At 44.1% G+C, this 22,221-nt stretch overlaps 1 protein-coding gene across 1 annotated transcript; it reads left to right on the plus strand.

Moving 5' to 3' along the window:
* The first annotated feature begins 736 nt into the window (after nucleotides 1-736).
* LOC125537763 lies at nucleotides 737-7,268 on the plus strand. Its single transcript, XM_048701081.1, has 8 exons — nucleotides 737-1,238; nucleotides 1,583-1,627; nucleotides 1,841-1,955; nucleotides 4,839-4,908; nucleotides 4,996-5,044; nucleotides 6,459-6,556; nucleotides 6,654-6,792; nucleotides 6,880-7,268. Exons 1-8 carry the CDS (start codon nucleotides 873-875, stop codon nucleotides 7,033-7,035), a joined length of 1,038 nt encoding a protein of 345 aa, XP_048557038.1. The 5' UTR covers nucleotides 737-872; the 3' UTR covers nucleotides 7,036-7,268.
* The last annotated feature ends 14,953 nt before the right edge of the window (nucleotides 7,269-22,221 follow it).

Genomic DNA, 22,221 nt, shown 5'->3' on the forward strand with positions numbered 1-22,221 from the left:
TTAGCGGTGGCATTCCCTCGTAATTATTACCAACTCCTCACTTCTCCAATTGGTGAAGATGGGCTTTAGCAGCTTCAGCTTTTTACACTGCTGGCTCGCAACGCTTCAGGAAGCTAACTCCGCGGAGCCCAGGCGTTCTGTCCGGCCCCTTGCCTGGAGATTGAGAAGCATGGAGCGGGAGGAGTTCAGAACAGGCCCTAACTTAAGAGAATCTGATTCCATAATTACCGGAGTACATCCAATTCTGTCTACAAGCTTGAGTCCTTCCAGCAAGGCATTTGCTTCCGCCGTAGAAGCATTAAACAAGTGACTAAGAGGTGTACAAGAACCCGCAATTGCTTCTCCAAGATCGTTACAAATTACAGCTCCTGCACCTCCCGTTCCATCTTCCAAGAAAGATGCATCTACATTCAGCTTATACATGTTCTACGGGGGCTTGCACCAACTTATATAATGTGGGATAGCTTTGTGACGTGCAGCACCAAAATTACTTGTTAAAACCTGAATTCTGAATGCCGACCGAGTTAGTGATGCTACATATGATTCCTTTACATATTCCCTCCGTTGCCACCATATATACCAGGATCTAGTCACAATTAATTTCTTCAGCTCAACATGACCGAGCACTGGAGATTTATTTAGGGCCGACCTAGTTTAATTCTATCTCGCGCGCCAACCAATCCCGACAACGCCTTGGCATGTCGACAATTCCTGTTTGGCACACGATCCCAAGGTTTGATTTGGACCGAGATCAAATAGATTAGGGTGCAAAGGACAGGAATTTGAAGTTTGGGATTCATTTTGGCTAACCTCTACCAATTCAGGGCTTAAAATAGACTTTTTCCTTGCATCATCCCAATCCTCGCCGCCAAATGCCACCCATGGCCACCTCCGCGTCCGTGCTCACCCTTCCCCGCCTCTCCATCTCCCCAACAATGCCACCGCGGGCGTCGCCAACCACGACGATGATGAGGAGGACCAGGCCCCTCCGCGCCGCGTGCGCCTACACGCTCCAGGAGGGCCAGTCCCGCCGCTCCCACCGCCTGCCCTGCGGCCTCGACCTCGAGGTCATAGCCCAGCAACCGCCTTCTCCGCCCTCGACCCCGGGAAGGAGCGAGCGGCCGCCGCTGGTGTTCGTGCACGGGAGCTTCCACGCGGCCTGGTGCTGGGCGGAGCGCTGGCTGCCCTTCTTCTCGCGCGCCGGATACCCCTGCTTCGCCCTCAGCCTCCGCGCACAGGTAGTTAGTCAGGCATGCATCTGGGCTTCTTGTTGAACTGCTCCGATGCTGGTGGGGCTAACGTTAGTGAGCCTGCGCATTCCAGAAACCGAAAATGCGAGATGAATTCAGATAATTTGACGATGTTCCGCAAAAAAAAGAGAGACAATTTGATGATGAATGCTGTTGAATAGCCAATTAAAATGCTCTATAACATACGCAACATAGTGTGTTTGGGTTGTCAAACAGTGGTGATGATTTTATGAAGTGAACTTGCAGCAATTGTGAGCATTTTTACAAGACATGTATAATGTAGCATTTCTTACCGAGGTGTCACACTTTAATTGACTTATGATCTCTTGCAGGGTGAAAGCAGCATTCCATCTGACACAGTGGCTGGCACGCTTGAGGTAATTTGGCGAAACTGAGGTGCATTCAGAGTAATTTATGTTATTCTGTGACTCTGTATGTGTAGCATAAATCACCCACAAAGTTGCAAGTAATGCACCACTTCCTGCAACTAAGAGCATTGCTCACTGTAATACTTCAGCAATGGTTGTACCATACTGCGTTTCTTTATTATCTCACAAGAGTCAGCCCAGTGTGTGATTGACTTGCAGTAGACACATACTGGCGATATTGCTGATTTCATCCGAAAGGAGGTCCCTGTCCCACCTATACTAATTGGACATTCATTTGGAGGCTTGATTGTGCAGCAATATATGTCATGCCTACAAGGTATGCTCTCACCAATGGTAAACTCTTGTATTATGGATGTTACTCTGGAGCATTCTTGCCATGCTCAGCATGTTTGTACTTCTTCCCAACCTCGTGTTAACAAATAAATGTGATGCTTGGAAAGGAATTGACCAAGTGAAAGACTATCTTCTTTGCTAACATTCGTAGAATTGTTAACTGCATAAAGATGTACTTTCAACCAAGGTTCAAGGTTATAAGTTCAAGCATACTGGGTAGTATGGTTTTCTTACCAGCAGTGTTGGATCATAGACTGTACCGTATTATCACAATATTATGGTGTTTTATCTGTAAGTATAACCAATTGACATATTGTAAGATAATACCTAAAGTGGATTATCCAACCCAATTATGTAGACAAATGGAGTAACTTCCTAATATATTATGTGATTACTGATGCTGAAAGTAATAATTAATTCAAAAGCATACACATGGGAAGATAGCATAAACTGGCAACTATAGTGTATTAGAAGGCCTCTGGGATTTCATGTTAAGTTAGGTCGCATCATTGAGTGCACCGTTGAGCATCTGTGCTACTAGAAGCTCATTCGGCTTTGAACATCAATTTATGCATGCATGCACCCCACTGCTTCATGAAGCCAGATAACATGCTGAGGTAGGACAACTGGAGTAATAGACTTCAAAAGTTTGAGTAACATTGCCACATACAAAGATGACAACTCGTTTACAAGCATTTTCTGCAGAACCAAAGACGATGGCCCATTTGGAGAGGGCTCAATGCCGCTTTTGAGCGGTTGTCAAGGTTGTTTTTGTCCTCAGTGTGGGTTATGCACAATTTGAACCGCGTCATGATTCTAACAATGTCACGAGTTGGATCACAGTCCGACCAAGATCCTTTCAGATTGCGGTCCATCTTAAGATCAGTATTATAGAGTGCTGGTAGAGTCGTAGTATTACATGATACCATGATCCATACCCATGGTTTAGACATGCTAACAAAAGCTAGGTCTTACTCCCTCTACCAGAAAATATAAGGTGCCCATGCTTTCCAAAGTTGAACCTTCACCTTAAACTTCTTGTAAATACTTTGTTCATAGTTACGAAATACAGCTATATCAAAATACTTTTGAATACAAATCCAAAGGTATCAATTATGTATCACATAATGCGCATACTGTTGAACCAATTGTTAATTGCTAATCAAAGGTAAAGCTGGAAAAAACTGGACACCTTACACAAATCAACAGAGGGGGTATTACATAAAGAACCGATCCTTTGGCATAGATGAAAATTGTTACATAAAGTTCTTTTCTCAAAAATAAATAAAAAATTATAGTACACAAGTTCTCGAGTTGAGCCTAGCACACAAACAGATAACCTTTTCCCTGAAAACACCAAATCAAAAAGGATTTCAACCACGTTATCCTTCTTCAATCCAAGTATTATTTCTGCATCTGCATAACTCTAGTCTTGCTCCTTCTTAGTGGGTAAGGGGGGTGTGATTCTCAGTTCTATAGGGCGCAGCAGAAGCTTGCTTCATTTCTTATCTGCCACGGTACCTATGGTGGATCATCAAACCACATGGACATTAGCAGATTCTGCAGCAGTCTGAAAGTTAATTACTGCATGTTGGGCTACTGTTTTTTGAATGGCTGAACAGTGAACATGTGTACAATGTTCTGCCAAAGGACTAGTTGTGTTCTATTTTCTTACCAGGTTGCGTGACATAAGCATAAGAGGGAGATGGAGAGGAGAGAGGGAGAGGGAGAGAGGACCATAGATTGTTTAATCCTGCTCTGGCTCTGACAGGGGTTAGGGATTTCTCTGGATGAACAGTGAGTGACCTTGAAATTATTCTTGTCCTATGATTAGAAGGACGTGGTTTAACTGTGATTGATGTCAAGAATCTCAAGAAGTCTGATTGCTGAGAAGGATGGAAACCATGGGTCCCTGGTTGTGCCAAATTTTATCTGTGTAAAAATAAGCCTTTGGAATGAATTTATCCATTCCAAAGTATTGATACTCCCTCCGATCCATATTACTTGTCGCTCAAATGAATGTATCTAGCACTAAAATACGTCTAGATACATCCGTTTGAGCGACAAGTAATATGAATCAGAGTAGTAGTATTTTTCATCTAATAAGATATGCCATTTTTATTAAACTAAGAGGTGGAGCGCATAAGTTGAGTTAGCATGTATCCTGAAGAGTCCAAACACACTGTTTAACTTCAAACATAATAACCTTAACACTTTTAGCACTTCCAAATTAACTTCAGCTATTAATTTGTTACGATTTTAAGGAAAAAAATATTCATCCATTATCCAAATTTCTGTGAACTTTTATCTTGAAGTGCCACACTCATTTTCAAATACTACTCCCTCCATTCCTAAATATAAGTCTTTTTAGACATTTCAAATGGACTACAACATACGGATGTATGTAGACATATTTTAGAGTGTAGATTCACTCATTTAGCTCCGTATGTAGTCACTTGTTGGAATCTCTAAAAAGACTTATATTTGGGAACGGAGGGAGTATTATTTTAATTTCCAAATATCCTTTTTTGCATGCTAAGTCGTAATAATAGCAAAATGGATGCACTTTTCTGATCTTCTGGTCTTCCTTGAGACGTGCAAAAGTTATTTTCTTTGAGGACCTTGTATGTATCAATGTCGTGTTTTCTTAGAACTACTCATTGGTCATAGTATTCATGTTAATTAGTCGAGTAAAGTTTAGTCCTTTATCAGCCCAACAGCATATCTGATTTCACTCTTTTTGGGATGTTCAGTATATTAGCATCCACATTTTGCTAAGAATAATTAGTCTCATTATTCTGAATGAAAAAGTAATGTTTGTCTCCATCTATGGTAAAGTCACTACATGCCACCTTTTCTATTATAGGTTCAGAACCTCTTCATCCAAAGCTTTCTGGCGCTGTTCTTGTCTGTTCTGTACCTCCCTCGGGAAACAGGTGTTCCTATTGTTGTTTGCTACACATTTACCATCTTATTTATAACTTACTATCATTGTGATCTAACTCCTTTATATCATTCTCCAGTGGATTAGTATGGCGTTACCTTCTGACTAAACCAATTGCTGCTATCAAGGTAAAACTGAACTATAATTTATCCTTTTCCTTCGAGTTTTATCATTCAGCCATCTGAATTTCAGTGTGATACTGACATGCCTTGTATATACATTTTTTTAGTTTAGCATTTACTCTATCACCTGTGGTGGGTGTTATACTCTGTTTTTACTTGCCAGGTATGAAATGCCTTGAAGGCTTGAACATTCACTTATCATGCAGTCATCAATCAATTCCCTTTTGAGCAAATCCAATTTTTTCTTAATATGGAGTGCTTGCTAATTATAGCCATGGTTTTTGAGTCGCTGATTAGTCGCTGTATAGTCGCCGACTAATCGCCAAGTCGTTTCCTAGAAATCAGGGTGATTCGCGACTATACAGCGACTTATGGCGACTATACAGCGACTTGGGTCGACTAATCGCCGAGCTGCAGGGCTGGCGGCGACTTGACTAGTCGCGAGTCAAAAACCATGATTATAGCTTCAAGCACTGAACAAACTTAGTGAAGGTTCACTTTCGCAATGCTCTGTATGAATCACCATGCTTGTTGGCAGTCATTTCTTCTCCTTGTACAATTGGCTTGAACTCCTTATGCCTATTTTAACTCTCCCAATTCTCCTTGGTGGAGTCTGGATAAGTTTGCTGATCCACTGTTTATTAGACCTGAATTACCCCATCCATACTTGTTGACTTTCTTTGCTTCTGCATGTACTCCCTCCATTCCTAAATATAAGTCTTTCTAGAGATTTAACTATCGAAAATGCCAAACGGAGACCGAGCTTCATGGAGGCCTTTATTTGAAAACTTCAAAATTCAAACTTTTCAGTTTTAAAAATTTCTAAAAATAAATACACAAATATCTAGATACATAATATACATGTGTGCAAATTTTTAGGTCGAAATACAATAAAATGTGAGCTACACAAAAAAGACAAATCTGGGGCTTTTTAGCACATGTACTGTTCATCTTTAAAGTCCATGATTTTTTTTTGTGCAGCTCGCAATTCAAGGTATTTCATCCTGAAATTTTTCACACATACACTTTACATCCTTGCATACATGTGTAATTTTTTTCAGAATATGTTTGAACCGAAATTTATGAATTTTGAATTTTTCAAAATAAAGGGCTCCATGGAGCTCGGTCTCCAAAATGCCTTTAACTATGGACTAGATAGTGATGTATATGGACCTAGTTTGGAGTGTAGATTCACTCATTTTGCTCGGTATGTAGTTCATATTTGAATCTCTAAAAAGACTTATATTTAGGAACGGAGGGAGTATCATACACTTCATGTACTACATGCGACCATTTCTTTGCTTCAAACTATGAATGACGTATTCATGTCTCTCTTCAAGCCATCAGTATTGAATACTTTGTTTGTGTCACGTGAATTTGTTCATGCGCATACATGAAGTTTTATTCATCTTGCTATCAGGTTACACTCAGCTTGGCCGCAAAAGCATATGCAAATTCATTGCCTCTCTGCAAAGAAACATTTTTCTCATCACAAATGGATGATGAACTTGTCCTGAGGTATTTATTGTTCGCATACCATCTCCAGCTTACATAAGCCATCTGCAGTCTAAATGCCTCTTTTCTTTCATCAACAATCTACGACATCATGTTTTAGGTACCAAAATCTAATGAAGGAAAGCTCAAAGTTGCCACTATTTGACTTGAGGAAGCTCAATGCATCATTGCCTGTACCTTCTGCCACAGATGGTACATTAGAAATCCTTGTCATGGGTGCAAGCAATGATTTCATTGTTGTGAGTGAACCCAACCCCCAAACAAATCTCTCGCACATACAAAAGAAATGTTTCGTTTCTCATGCTCTAAACATTTCCATTATCTAGGATGCGGAAGGGATTTCTGAAACTGCAAGATTTTACAACGTGCAACCTGTCTGTGTGGAAGGGGTAGCACATGATATGATGTTAGATTGCTCGTGGGAGAAAGGAGCTGCGATAATCCTATCTTGGTTAGATAAACTGGCACCAAGATCAGCCTAGTATTTATTTTCTTCATCTGATAGATGTGATGTCTTGGAGACCTTATCAATCTTGGTTATTTGTAGCGTAAAAGGCAGTTGCTAGTTATTGCTCCGAAGTTGTTATGTGTCATGTGTAGCAGAGCAAGTTGTAGATCTATTTCGAATTCTTCTATTTCTAAAACTTAATTCGTAGCCTTCTCTTCACAAAGATTGAATGTGTACAGTGTGTTTTAATGGTTTACATTGGTGAAAGGCTCAAAAGCACTAGAAATGTTTTAATGGTGTACATTGGTATTATTATAACACAAATAAAATGTGGTAGGAACTAGGGTTCTACCGGGTCTACGCCGGAGGTTGTAGGGGAAGGAGGGAGCTGGACGTGGACGAACACGCGGCCGGCGGCGGCTGGGCGCCATTGTGCGCGAGGGAGGAGGCGGCGGTGTTGGCAGGAGGCGGCTAGGGTTAGGTCTCCCGGCTCCCTAAGGAAGCCGAGCAAATATGATTGCTTCTTGCTCAATCCCAAAACGGGTCCTTACATGAGTTTATATAATCCTCCTAATAAGATAATTGGGCTAAGCCCCCTAATAACGATAAGATAAACTTGGGCCACAACTAACTGGGCTAAGCCCCTAATATGCCAGTCATAACATTTCTCCCTGCCTGCACAAACAACTCGTCCTCGAGCTAGAAGGCGGGGAAGCGCATGCGAAACTCCTCGAGGTGATCAACCAGCGTTAAACACCTCCACGTAAGCCGGGGCGGGCAGGTCGTCGAGCCCGGCGGCGGCGGCGTCCTCCTCAATGCAGTCCGCAGCCTTCAGGTAGAAGAGTCACGGGCAGACGTGGCCGGACACGCAGGGCTCGTCGCAGTTGAAGCACAACCCTTGGAGGCGGCGCTCGAGTAGCTCGGCCGAGGTGAGCCGACGGAATGGGCACGCCGCGGTCGCGGCGAGGGGTGCCGCGGAAGCCTGAGCAGGCCGACCCTGCGCGGGAACGTCTGGCCAGGGTGGCGGCCCAGCGGCCCGGGACGGTGATGCCTGCTGGATGGCCACCGCGCGGCGCTTGAACGCGCTGGCGTAGTACATGGCCGTCTGGAGGTTCTGGGGTCTACGCAGCTCCACGTCCACTCGTATATGATACAGCAGACCGCCGACGAAGAGCTCGGCCCGCTGGCGAGCCGTCACGCCAGGCGCATGGCATGCCAGGGCCTGAAAGCGGTCGACGAAGTCCTGCACCGTAGAGGTGAAGGGAAGGTGGCCCAACTCTGCCAGCCGGCTCCCGCGTATCGGCGGCCCGAAGCGAAGGAGGCATAGCTCACGGAAGCGCTCTCATGGGGGCATGCCGCCCTCGTCCTGCTCGAGGGTGTAATACCACGTCTGTGCGACGCCTCGGAGGTGATAGGAGGCGAGCCAGGTGCGGTCCAATGCGGGCGTGCGTTGCCCCCGGAAGAACTGCTCACATTGATTAAGCCAGTTGAGGGGGTCTTCGGTGTCGTCGTAGGTGGCGAAGTCGAGCTTGGCGAAGCACGGTGGTGTCTGAGTATGACCGAAGCGGCCGTACGGCTCGGCGGTGCAGAGCAGTGGGGGGGGGGGGGGCGAGGGGGACGGCGCCAGGTCGGTGGACACAGGGGGTCCTCCGTGGAACGGCGGCCCGTCGAGGCCAGCGTAGGGGCACGCGGAGCCGGAGGGCCCGCCGTACTGCAGGGTGGGCGCCGGCTGTTCCGAGGCCATCGTGTAGACAGGCTGCGGCAACGGCCTGGTCAACCAGGCCGAAAGCGGTGACGACGAGGGTGGGAACCAGACCTGGTGGATTGGGACTCCCGCCGGTGTGGTCGGAGCCGGGCTGGAGCTAACCGGAGGTGGCGACGGCAGCTGCAGCAGCTGCTGCAGCGGGGCGACGGGCAGCTGCAGCAGGGCGACGGTCGCGGCGGAGGCCGCCGGGTGCGGCGGTGTAATGCCCGGATAATCATGCTACAGTAATCCCACGTTAACGGTGCCACATCACCCCGGTTACTGTTGCTAATCTCGCGTTGGATCAAAACTTTTCAAATTCAAAAATTTAAATAATGTCAAACATCAAGCTTTTCAAAAGTTAAAACAAAAATGTTCGGGGTAGTGCCTAATATTACATAGGTAATTATAGTGAAGAGAACTCCTTTTTAGAAAATGCCTAGACATTTTAAAATGATTTAAAATAGAAAAGAAAATAAATAAATAAAAAGGAAAAAGATACAAAAGAGAAAAACAAACTAACAAAAAAAGAAAAGGAAAACACCCCCCAGTGGGCTCCGGCCCAGCAGGGCACCATCCCAACTGCCCAGCCGGCCGGCCCATTCCCCCACTCCCCCATAACCCCCACTCCCTCCCGGTCCAACCCTAGCCACCGACACCCACTCCCCCACTCCCCCTCGTCAGCCCCCATCCCGATCCGATCTGGATTGGGGAAGGGATCGATGCCGCCCCGAACCGCCATCGCCCACCGCCGCCTCCACCTCGTCCATCGTCGCCTGGAACGCCGCCTCCGCCACCTCGTCGTCTACCCCGCCGGCCTGCCTCCCCCTACGCATGTCGTCCCCAACCTCCCCCCTGAGCACCATTGCCCCGTCCCTACGAACCCGACGCGAGCCGCGTGAAGGAAATATGCCCTAGAGGCAATAATAAAGTTATTATTTATTTCCTTATATCATGATAAATGTTTATTATTCATGCTAGAATTGTATTAACCGGAAACATAATACATGTGTGAATACATAGACAAACAGTATGTCACTAGTATGCCTCTACTTGACTAGCTCGTTGATCAAAGATGGTTAAGTTTCCTAGCCATTGACATGGGTTGTCATTTGATTAACGGGATCACATCATTAGGAGAATGATGTGATTGACTTGACCCATTCCGTTAGCTTAGCACCCGATCGTTTAGTATGTTGCTATTGCTTTTTTCATGACTTATACATGTTCCTATGACTATGAGATTATGCAACTCCCGTTTACCGGAGGAACACTTTGTGTGCTACCAAACGTCACAATGTAACTGGGTGATTATAAAGGTGCTCTACAGGTGTCTCCGAAGGTACTTGTTGGGTTGGCGTATTTCGAGATTAGGATTTGTCACTCTGATTGTCAGAGAGGTATCTCTGGGCCCTCTCGGTAATGCACATCACTTAAGCCTTGCAAGCATTGCAACTAATGAGTTAGTTGCGGAATGATGTATTACGAAACGAGTAAAGAGACTTGCCGGTAACGATATTGAACTAGGTATTGAGATACCGACGATCAAATCTCGGGCAAGTAACATACCGATGACAAAGGGAACAACGTATGTAGTTATGCGGTCTGACCGATAAAGATCTTCGTAGAATATGTGGGAGCCAATATGAGCATCCAGGTTCCGCTATTGGTTATTGACCGGAGACATGTCTCGGTCATGTCTACATAGTTCTCGAACCCGTAGGGTCCGCACGCTTAACGTTTCGATGATAGTTATACTATGAGTTTATATGTTTTGATGTACCGAAGGTTGTTCGGAGTCCCGGATGTGATCACGGACATGATGAGGAGTCTCGAAATGGTCGAGACATGAAGATTGATATATTGGAAGCCTATGTTTGGATATCGGAAGTGTTCCGGGTGAAATCGGGATTTTACCGGAGTACAGGGAGGTTACTGGAACCCCCCGGGAGGTTAATGGGCCTTAGTAGGCCTTTACGGAGAAGAGAAGAGGCGGTCAGGGCTGGGCCGCGCGCCCCTTCCCCCTAGTCCGAATAGGACAAGGAGAGGGGGGCGGCGCCCCCCTTCCTTCCTCTCTCCCTCCTCTTTCCCCCTCCCAAATCCTAATCCAACTAGGAAAGGGGGGAGTCCTACTCCCGATGGGAGTAGGACTCCTCTCGGCACGCCCTCTCTCCTGGCCGGCCGCACCCCCCTTGCTCCTTTATATACGGGGGCAGGGGGCACCCTAGAGACACAACAATTGATCAGTTGATCTTTTAGCCGTGTGCGGTGCCCCCCTCCACCATAGTCCACCTCGATAATACTGTAGCAGTGCTTAGGCGAAGCCCTGCGTCGGTAGAACATCATCATCGTCACCACGCTGTCGTGCTGACGAAACTCTCCCTCAACACTCGCTGGATCGGAGTTGCGGGACGTCATCGAGCTGAACGTGTGCTAGAACTCGGAGGTGCCGTGCGTTCGGTACTTGATTCGGTCGGATCGTGAAGACGTACGACTACATCAACCGCGTTGTGCTAACGCTTCCGCTTTCGGTCTACGAGGGTACGTGGACAACACTCTCCCCTCTCGTTGATATGCATCACCATGATCTTGCGTGTGCGTAGGATATTTTTTTTGAAATTACTACGTTCTACAACAGTGGCATCCGAGCCAGGTTTTATGCGTAGATGTCATATGCACGAGTAGAACACAAGTGAGTTGTGGGCGATATAAGTCATACTGCTTACCAGCATGTCATACTTTGGTTCGGCGGTATTGTTGGATGAAGCGGCCCGGACTGACATTACGCGTACGCTTATGTGAGACTGGTTCTACCGACGTGCTTTGCACACAGGTGGCTGGCGGGTGTCAGTTTCTCCAACTTTAGTTGAACCGAGTGTGGCTACGCTCGGTCCTTGAACTTGACAAACTATCGTTATGGTTTTGATGCGTAGGTAAGAACGGTTCTTGCTAAGCCCGTAGCAGCCACGTAAAATTTGCAACAACAAAGTAGAGGGCGTCTAACTTGTTTTTGCAGGGCATGTTGTGATGTGATATGGTCAAGACATGATGCTAAATTTTATTGTATGAGATGATCATGTTTTGTAACCGAGTTATCGGCAACTGGCAGGAGCCATATGGTTGTTGCTTTATTGTATGCAATGCAATCGCCCTGTAATGCTTTACTTTATCACTAAGTGTAGGATCTAGAAGTAGATGTGTCTAGAGGGGGGTGATTAGACACTTAGTGCTAAAGTTGCAATTTTTAGGCCCTTTTGGTTTGAGTGGAGTTTTAGGCACAATTTCAACATACACAATACATATCAAGCAAGCATGCAAAGAATATATGAGCAGCAGAATGTAAAGCATGCAACTTGCAAGAATGTAAGGGGAAGGGTTTGGAGAATTCAAACGCAATTGGAGACACGGATGTTTTTCCTGTGGTTCGGATAGGTGGTGCTATCCTACATCCACGTTGATGGAGACTTCAACCCACGAAGGGTAACGGTTGCGCGAGTCCACGGAGGGCTCCACCCACGAAGGGTAATGGTTGCGCGAGTCCACGAGGGCTCCACCCACGAAGGGTCCACGAAGAAGCAACCACCCACGAAGGGTCCACGAAGAAGCAACCTTGTCTATCCCACCATGGCCATCGCCCACGAAGGACTTGCCTCACTAGCGGTAGATCTTCACGAAGTAGGCGATCTCCTTGCCCTTACAAACTCCTTGGTTCAACTCCACAATCTTGTCGGAGGCTCCCAAGTAACACCTAGCCAATCTAGGAGACACCACTCTCCAAGAAGTAACAAATGGTGTGTAGGTAATGAACTCCTTGCTCTTGTGCTTCAAATGATAGTCTCCCCAACACTCAACTCTCTCTCATAGGATTTGGATCTGGTGGAAAGAAGATTTGAGTGGAAAGCAACTTGGGGAAGGCTAGAGATCAAGATTCATATGGTAGGAATGGAATATCTTGGTCTCAACACATGAGTAGGTGGTTCTCTCTCAGAACATATGAGTTGGAATTGTGTATGTGTTCTGATGGCTCTCTCCACGAATGAAGAGGAGGTGGAGGGGTATATATAGCCTCCACACAAAATCCAACCGTTACACACAGTTTTCCAATCTCGGTGGGACCGAATCAACAAACTCGGTCAGACCGGAAAGGTAAACCTAGTGACCGTTAGAGATTTTCGGTGGGACTGACATGCAACTCGGTAGGACAGATATGGTTAGGGTTTGGGCATAACGTAATCTCGGTGAGACCGATTACACAAACTCGGTGAGACCGAGTTTGGTAATAAGCTAACCAGAGAGATGATCAGCAAACTCGATGGGACACCGATTTGCTCTTTTTTCGGTGAGACCAGAAAAGTTACAAAAGGGAAACAAATTTACAATTGCAATCTCGGTGGGACCGATTCGCATTTCGGTGAGGACCGAAAAGTTGAAAGGGAAACAGAGAGTTTGCAATCCCATCTCGGTGAGACCGAGATCCCTATCGGTAGAACCAAATTGCTAGGGTTTGGCAGTGGCTTATGACAAGTGAAACTCGGTGGCGCCGGATAGAAAGAATCGGTATGACCGAGTTTGGCTTAGGGTTTAGGTCATTTGTGGAAGTGGGAAAGTAGCTGAGGATTTTGGAGCATATCATTAAGCACATGAAGCAAGAGGCTCATTAAGCAACACCTCATCCCTCCTTGATAGTATTGGCTTTTCCTATGGACTCAATGTGATCTTGGATCACTAAAATGTAAAATGAAGAGTCTTGAGCTTGAAGCTTTAGCCAATCCTTTGTCCTTAGCATCTTGAAGGAGTTCCCACAACCTTTAGTCCATGCCACTCCATTGTTGAACTTATCTGAAACATGCTAGATAGAAATGTTAGTCCAACAAGAGATATGTTGTCATCAATTATCAAAACCACCTAGGGAGCACTTGTGCTTTCAATCTCCCCCTTTTTGGTAATTGATGGCAACATACATCAAAGCTTTAGATAAAGATATAAAGAATCAGCAAGTAAAGCTTTGGAAGGACATGTAACAAGCATAGGCTCCCCCTACATGTATGCACTCATGTAAATATGAAATATAGAGGCATGTGAGAGCATAACCATGACAGAGTAGGCAATGTGTTACATGTATCTTGGCCATATGCATCAGAGCAAAAGATTATGAAGGAAAATACCTTCATGCTCATGAGTCCTTCTTGCAAACAGTATGTACATAAACAAGAACTCCTCATACTCATGATTTTGATGCATATACTTACCTTGTGGTCTTGAGTTGGCTTAGGATGGAATGAACCCGCACAAACAAAGTTAGATAACACAGGTACATCCACTAGCCAGAGCAAACAAAAGAAACCACAAGAATACCAAGACTGGGATGACATGTAGAGAGTGAGTACAAGGTACCACATTGGATTCAACATGTCCCCAAGAATAAAGATATGCAATGAATTTGACTGATTTCTTTCCCTTAGGTGTCTTGCTCCCCCAGAATCTTACATGGGATATTGGGAGAAGATAAGGAACAGCAAATCAGAGCTGAAAGATACAAATGAACATGTCTTTCCCCCTAAAAAGACATGTGACATCTCTCCTCTTGAACATCAAGCATCAAGCATCTGGGATCCTTGAGTATTCTCTCCCCCTGGAAGTCTCTCTCTCCCCCTTAATACTTTCTCTCTTGTAGGTTTGGTCCTTGAGACTTTTTCTCTCCCTTGATGTGATCTGCTCTCTCTCCTACAAGCTTTGATGTGATTTCTCTCTCCCCCTTTGACATCAATTTCCAAGAAGGGCTTTCTGGAATCCGTCATATAGGTTTGGTCCTTGAGACTCAGCACAAAGCAATGGATAAAACTATGATGCTTGAAGAGGACAAGATTCATTGAGTAGAGCTGGATCAGAAGAAATATAGAACAAGTGGCAAACTGTTTTTCCTATTGCGAAGTCGGTGGCACCGAGTGGTATGTTTCGGTGGTACTGAAAGGATTCGGTTGGACCAAAAATTACAAGTCGGTGAAACCAAGTTTACACAGAGAAAAACATTTTTCACCTCAGCTCACTAGACATTTAGGATCTCACAAAGATTTGCAATGAATTACCTGAAGGATTTGCAAGGAATTGAATGCAGAAAATGCAGAACAAAAACAAAGAGAAAAGAGAAGAAACTGAAAGATCTAGATGAAGTTTTTTTTTGAAAAAGAGAAAGAAAATAAACATGCATGAGACAAATGCAATAACACAGAAAAGAACACAAGAGAACTTCATCTAGAGTTGGGCGGTGACATAGTCACCTATGTTAGAGTATATTGACTTAGGAGTCAAGTGAGAACACTTGATCATAGGTCATACTCACCGTTTAAGCTCAAAATGGGGTTACCATTTTTCGTTTAAGCATCTTGATGTATTCACATCTTGTTGAGTTGCTTTGACTCATGTCTTGGAGTAAAGCTTCTCTAAGATGGAATAACATACCTTGGGTGGTGGTGTGGTTCTTGCTCATGTAGTTGAACTTGTGTGGGTGCTCAAGGTTGATGTAGCTCATCAAGAGTTGGGAGCACCACTTGGAGTTTGAGTTCATCTACCTACATGGGTTAGTTCTTGCAAGGAAGAGCACTTGTGTATCCAAAAATGACAATCATGAAGCTCAACATAGAATTTGTCAAAGGATATGTTTGAATGGTTTTGTGCTTCCTTGTCTTCAACCACCATTGTGTAGAGTCTTGGTGATGTAGAGATTGCTCAAGATGTGAGTGAGTCGCAATCTCATGGAATTAGATTCAACCAAGCACCTACATGGGTTAGACAACATGCAAGGTGCAAATATATCCAAGACATAAGATAGTTATCATAAGAGATATATCATGGATTAGTCATAAGCTCATGTCTTGCATGTATCCAATGGAGTTTCTACTCCAAGTTCGAAGCATCAACGATGTTCAATTCTCCTCTCAACCTGCAAAACACTTTCTCATCAAGAGGTTTAGTAATATATCCGCTAATTGCTTATCGGTGCGAACATGCTTAAGATTGATGTCACCCTTAGCAACATGATCTCGAATGAAATGATGACGAACTTCAATATGCTTAGTTCGAGAATGTTGTACAGGATTATGACCAATTTTGATAGCACTTTCATTGTCACAAAGCAGTGGAACATGTTTCACATAAATCCCATAATCTTTAAGAGTTTGGGTCATCCAAAGTAATTGAGCACAACATGAACCAGCGGCAATGTATTCCGCTTCGGCGGTGGATAAGGATACCGAGTTTTGTTTCTTGGAAGACCAAGACACAAGAGATCTACCAAGAAATTGACAAGTACCCGAAGTGGACTTTCTATCAACCTTGTCTCCGGCATAATCCGAGTCGGAATAGCCAACAAGATCAAAAGAAGACCTCTTAGGATACCAAATGCCAAAATTTGGTGTATGGATTAAATATCTCACTATCCTTTTCACAGCCTTAAGATGACATTCTTTAGGAGCAGCTTGATATCGTGCACACATGCACACACTTAGCATAATATCGGGACGTGAAGCACATAGGTATAACAATGAACCAATCATAGAGCGATAAACCTTTTGATCAACCGGTTCACCATCTTTGGTTAAATCATTATGTCCACTAGTAGGCATGGGTGTAGACATACCTTTGCATTCTTGCATATTGAACTTCTTGAATAAGTCCTTGGTGTACTTTGTTTGAGAGACAAATGTACCTTCCTTAGTTTGCTTGATTTGCAACCCGAGAAAGAATTTGAGTTCACTCATCATAGACATCTCAAACTTCTCTGACATTAGCTTTCCAAACTTTTCACTAAAAGAGAGGGTTAGTTGAACCAAATATGATATCATCAACATAAATTTGGCATACAAATAGTTCTCCATTAACCCTTTTAGTAAAAAGAGTAGAATCAATTTTACCAATTTCAAAACCACTTGTAGTAAGGAACTTGGTCAAGCATTTATACCATGCTCTAGGAGCTTGTTTAAGACCATAAAGAGCTTTGTGAAGTTTGTAAACATGATTTGGTTTCTTAGGATTGATAAGGCCGGGAGGTTGTTTGACATAAACTTCCTCCTCTATTTCACCATTTAGAAAATCACTTTTGATGTCCATTTGGTAAAAGGTGATATTATGGTGATTAGCATAGGCAAGTAAGATGCGAATGGACTCAAGTCTAGCAACGGGAGCATATGTCTCACCATAGTCCATACCTTCGACTTGTGTGTATCCTTGGGTGACGAGACGTGCTTTGTGGCGAACCACTTGTCCATCTTCATCTTGCTTGTTGTGAAACACCCATTTGGTACCAATGATGTTGTGGTTGTTGTCGGGCTTCTCAACCAATGTCCAAACTTGGTTTCTCTCAAAATTGTGTAGCTCTTCATGCATAGCATTTATCCAATCCAGATCTTCCAATGCTTCTTCAACCTTCATAGGTTCAATGCTAGAGATGAATGAATAGTTTTCACAAAAGTTAGCTAAACGAGTTTTTGAGCGAGTGATTCTCCCGGTTTGTATATCATTGAGGATTTGCTCGACGGGATGATCTTTGGCAATTCTTGCTCGAACTCGTGAGAGCTTTTGCTTGGGTCTTCATTGAACATCTTCTTCATCTTGTTCTTCTTCTTGGCCTTCTTCATTGTTGACGTCGTCGTTCTCTTGTCGTGGTGGAGAAAGAGGTTGTTGATGTTCGTCTTGATGCATTTCCTTGTCTTCTTCATCTTGGTGTGTCCCACTTCTGGATGCTTCCGTGTCGATTCTTGGTTCACCTTGTCGTGAAGTAGAAGCTTCCACTTGGACGGATGAAGTACTCTCATTCACCTCCGTTGGACGAATTTTGCCAATGGACAAGTCTTGGATTGCTTCTGAAGGGTCTTTGTCTCCTACATCAATTGGCAATTGCTCTACTTGCGAGCCATTAGATTCATCAAACTTCACATCTACCGTCTCTTCAACCTTTCGGGTGAAATTGTTGTAGACACGGTAAGTGTGAGAGTTTGAGCCATAACCAAGTAGAAAACCTCCATGAGATTTAGGAGCAAACTTTGAACGACGATGCTTATCAAGAATGTAGCACTTTGAGCCGAATACTCGAAAGTATCCAACTTGGGGTTTGTTACCGGTGAGAAGCTCGTATGCCGTCTTGCCGAGTAGCTTGTGAAGATAGAAGCGATTTGTTGCGTGACAAGCTGTCTCAACCGCTTCTGCCCAAAAGTGCTTCGGCGTCTTGTATTCATCAAGCATCGTTCTTGCCATTTCGATGAGCGTCCGGTTCTTCCTCTCAACAACTCCATTTTGTTGAGGTGTGTACGTAGCCGAGAACTCATGTGAAATCCCTTCTTCGTCAAGAAAGGTGTCCACATTTGCGTTCTTGAACTCCGTTCCGTTGTCACTCCAAACCTTCTTGATCTTCACGTCAAACTGATTTTGGGCCTTCCTAGCGAAGTTTCTGAAGATCTTCTGGACCTGCGACTTGTCATTAAGAAAGAACACCCACGTAAATCTTGAAAAATCATCAACTATAACTAGACCAAAAGAATTTCCACCGAGACTCTTGTAGGCGTTGGGACCAAAAAGATCCATATGAAGTAGCTCGAGTGGCCTTCTTGTGGTCATGATGTTCTTCACGGGATGCCTTCCTCCAACCTGTTTACCTGTTTGACAAGCACTGCAAAGTCTATCTTTATCAAATATGACATCGTTAACTCCAAGGATATGATTTCCTTTAATAAGCTTGTCAAGGTTTCTCATGCCAACGTGACCTAGTCGTCTATGCCACAACCAACCTTTTGAGGATTTAGCAATAAAGCAAGTTTTAGGTTGTGCCTTTTTAGAGAAATTGACAATGTAAAGATCACCTCTACGCATACCGGTAAAGACCATTGTCTCGACGAAATACTTGGCAATCTACCTCAGTAAATAGGACATTCAAACCGAAATCAGCAAGTCTAGATACTGAAAGTAAGTTGTAGCCGAGAGATTCAACGAGCATGACATTTTGAATGGACTATCATGTGAGATGGCCACCTTACCAAGGCCAACCACTTTACCCTTTGAATTATCACCAAAGGTGACATATTTTCGAGGGCCGTCATTTTCAGCAAGCTCACGAAACATCTCTTCATCTCCGGTCATATGATCAGTACATCCACTATCAAGAACCCATTCCTTTCCTCCTGATTCATATCCCCGAAGATTTGCCATAAGACCAAAATGTCTCATTGCATCATCAAGATCGAAGTCACTATCATCATCATCATAGTATCCATGTTCATCATGATCTTGTGACTCATCATTTCCTAGAGAGGGTAATTCATTAGATAAATGATCATCAAAGTGGTCACTTTTATGAATTCTTATAGCTTCGAATATGATATCACTAATGATTCCAACATCCCCTTTAGCATGCTTAAGATTGGTAAGTTCAAATAGACAATTACCAAAACTAGGATCACGAGAGTTCATCTTACTCAAGGCAATAGATTTATGGAGAATTTCATCCAAAGTTTTCAAGGAATGATCGGGAAATCGTTCCTCAAGAAATTTCCATATAGTATAGGCACAATTAAGAGTAGGCAAACTAGCAATCAAATTTTTGGGCAATCCTCTAATGATGAGCTCAATAGTTCTAAGATTGCGAATCATGTCAATATCTTCATCTAGGGTAGGATGCAAAGGATCAATATGAGGTGCACAAGGGCTAGCAATATACTTGTTCAAATGATATTGATTGAAAATTACAAGCATCTCATTTTTCCACTCATGAAAATACTCTCCATCAAGAATAGGCACTCTATGTCTAAGACTCCCTAAAGTAGACACATCCATCTTCCTCCAATGGTGATTAAACCAAGGAAATGGAGACCAAAGCTCTGATACCACTTGTAGGATCTAGAAGTAGATGTGTCTAGAGGGGGGGTGATTAGACACTTAGTGCTAAAGTTGCAATTTTTAGGCCCTTTTGGTTTGAGTGGAGTTTTAGGCACAATTTCAACATACACAATACATATCAAGCAAGCATGCAAAGAATATATGAGCAGCGGAATGTAAAGCATGCAACTTGCAAGAATGTAAGGGGAAGGGTTTGGAGAATTCAAACGCAATTGGAGACACGGATGTTTTTCCTGTGGTTCGGATAGGTGGTGCTATCCTACATCCACGTTGATGGAGACTTCAACCCACGAAGGGTAACGGTTGCGCGAGTCCACGGAGGGCTCCACCCACGAAGGTCCACGAAGAAGCAACCACCCACGAAGGGTCCACGAAGAAGCAACCTTGTCTATCCACCATGGCCATCGCCCACGAAGGACTTGCCTCACTAGCGGTAGATCTTCACGAAGTAGGCGATCTCCTTGCCCTTACAAACTCCTTGGTTCAACTCCACAATCTTGTCGGAGGCTCCCAAGTAACACCTAGCCAATCTAGGAGACACCACTCTCCAAGAAGTAACAAATGGTGTGTAGGTAATGAACTCCTTGCTCTTGTGCTTCAAATGATAGTCTCCCCAACACTCAACTCTCTCTCATAGGATTTGGATCTAGTGGAAAGAAGATTTGAGTGGAAAGCAACTTGGGGAAGGCTAGAGATCAAGATTCATATGGTAGGAATGGAATATCTTGGTCTCAACACATGAGTAGGTGGTTCTCTCTCAGAACATATGAGTTGGAATTGTGTATGTGTTCTGATGGCTCTCCACGAATGAAGAGGAGGTGGAGGGGTATATATAGCCTCCACACAAAATCCAACCGTTACACACAGTTTTCCAATCTCGGTGGGACCGAATCAACAAACTCGGTCGGACCGAAAAGGTAAACCTAGTGACCGTTAGATATTTCGGTGGGACTGACATGCAACTCGGTAGGACCGATATGGTTAGGGTTTGGGCATAACGTAATCTCGGTGAGACCGATTACACAAACTCGGTGAGACCGAGTTTGGTAATAAGCTAACCAGAGAGTTGGTCAGGCAAACTCGGTGGGACCGATTTGCTCTTTCGGTGAGACCGAAAAGTTACAAAAGGACAAAGAGTTTACATTGCAATCTCGGTGGGACCGATTCGCTCTTTCGGTGAGACCGAAAAGTTACGAAAGGGAAACAGAGAGTTTGCAAGCCCATCTCGGTGAGACCGAGATCCCATCGGTGAGACCGAACTGATTAGGGTTTAGAAGTGGCTTATGACAAGTGAAACTCGGTGGCGCCGGATAGGAAGAATCGGTAGGACCGAGTTTGGCTTAGGGTTTACGTCATATGTGGAAGTGGGAAAGTAGCTGAGGATTTTGGAGCATATCATTAAGCACATGAAGCAAGAGGCTCATTAAGCAACACCTCATCCCTCCTTGATAGTATTGGCTTTTCCTATGGACTCAATGTGATCTTGGATCACTAAAATGTAAAATGAAGAGTCTCGAGCTTGAAGCTTTAGCCACTCCTTTGTCCTTAGCATCTTGAAGGAGTTCCCACAACCTTTAGTCCATGCCACTCCATTGTTGAACTTATCTGAAACATGCTAGATCGAAATGTTAGTCCAACAAGAGATATGTTGTCATCAATTATCAAAACCACCTAGGGAGCACTTGTGTTTCACTAAGCGGTAGCGATAGTCTAGTAGCATAAGATTGGCGAGACGACAACGATGCTACGATGGAGATCAAGGTGTCGCGCCGGTGACGATGGTGATCATGACGGTGCTTCGGAGATGGAGATCACAAGCACAAGATGATGATGGCCATATCATATCACTTATATTGATTGCATGTGATGTTTATCTTTTATGCATCTTATCTTGCTTTGATTGACGGTAGCATTATAAGATGATCCCTCACTAAATTATCAAAGTATAAGTGTTCTCCCTGAGTATGCACTGTTGCGGAAGTTCTTCGTGCTGAGACACCACTTGATGATCGGGTGATAGGCTCTACGTTCAAATACAACGGGTGCAAAACAGTTGCGCACGCGGAATACTCAGGTTAAACTTGATGAGCCTTGCATATAACAGATATGGCCTCAGAACACGGAGACCGAAAGGTCGAGCGTGAATCATATAGTAGATATGATCAACATAGTGATGTTCACCGTTGATACTACTCCATCTCACGTGATGATCGGACATGGTTTAGTTGATATGGATCACGTAATCACGTAGAGGATTATAGGGATGTCTTTCTAAGTGGGAGTTCTTAAATAATATGATTAATTGAACTTAAATTTATCATGAACTTAGTACCTGATAGTATCTTGCTTGTCTATGTTGATTGTAGATAGATGGCCCGTGCTGTTGTTCCGTTGAATTTTAATGCGTTCCTTGAGAAAGCAAAGTTGAAAGATGATGGTGGCAATTACACGGACTGGGTCCGTAACTTGAGGATTATCCTCATTGATGCTCAGAAGAATTACGTCCTGCAAGCACCGCTAGGTGTACCACCTGCACCAGCAAGTGCAGACATTGTGAATGCCTGGCAGACACATGTTGATGACTACTCGATA

This window comes from Triticum urartu, chromosome 2 (assembly GCF_003073215.2).
Source record: "Triticum urartu cultivar G1812 chromosome 2, Tu2.1, whole genome shotgun sequence".
Lineage (NCBI taxonomy): Eukaryota > Viridiplantae > Streptophyta > Magnoliopsida > Poales > Poaceae > Triticum > Triticum urartu.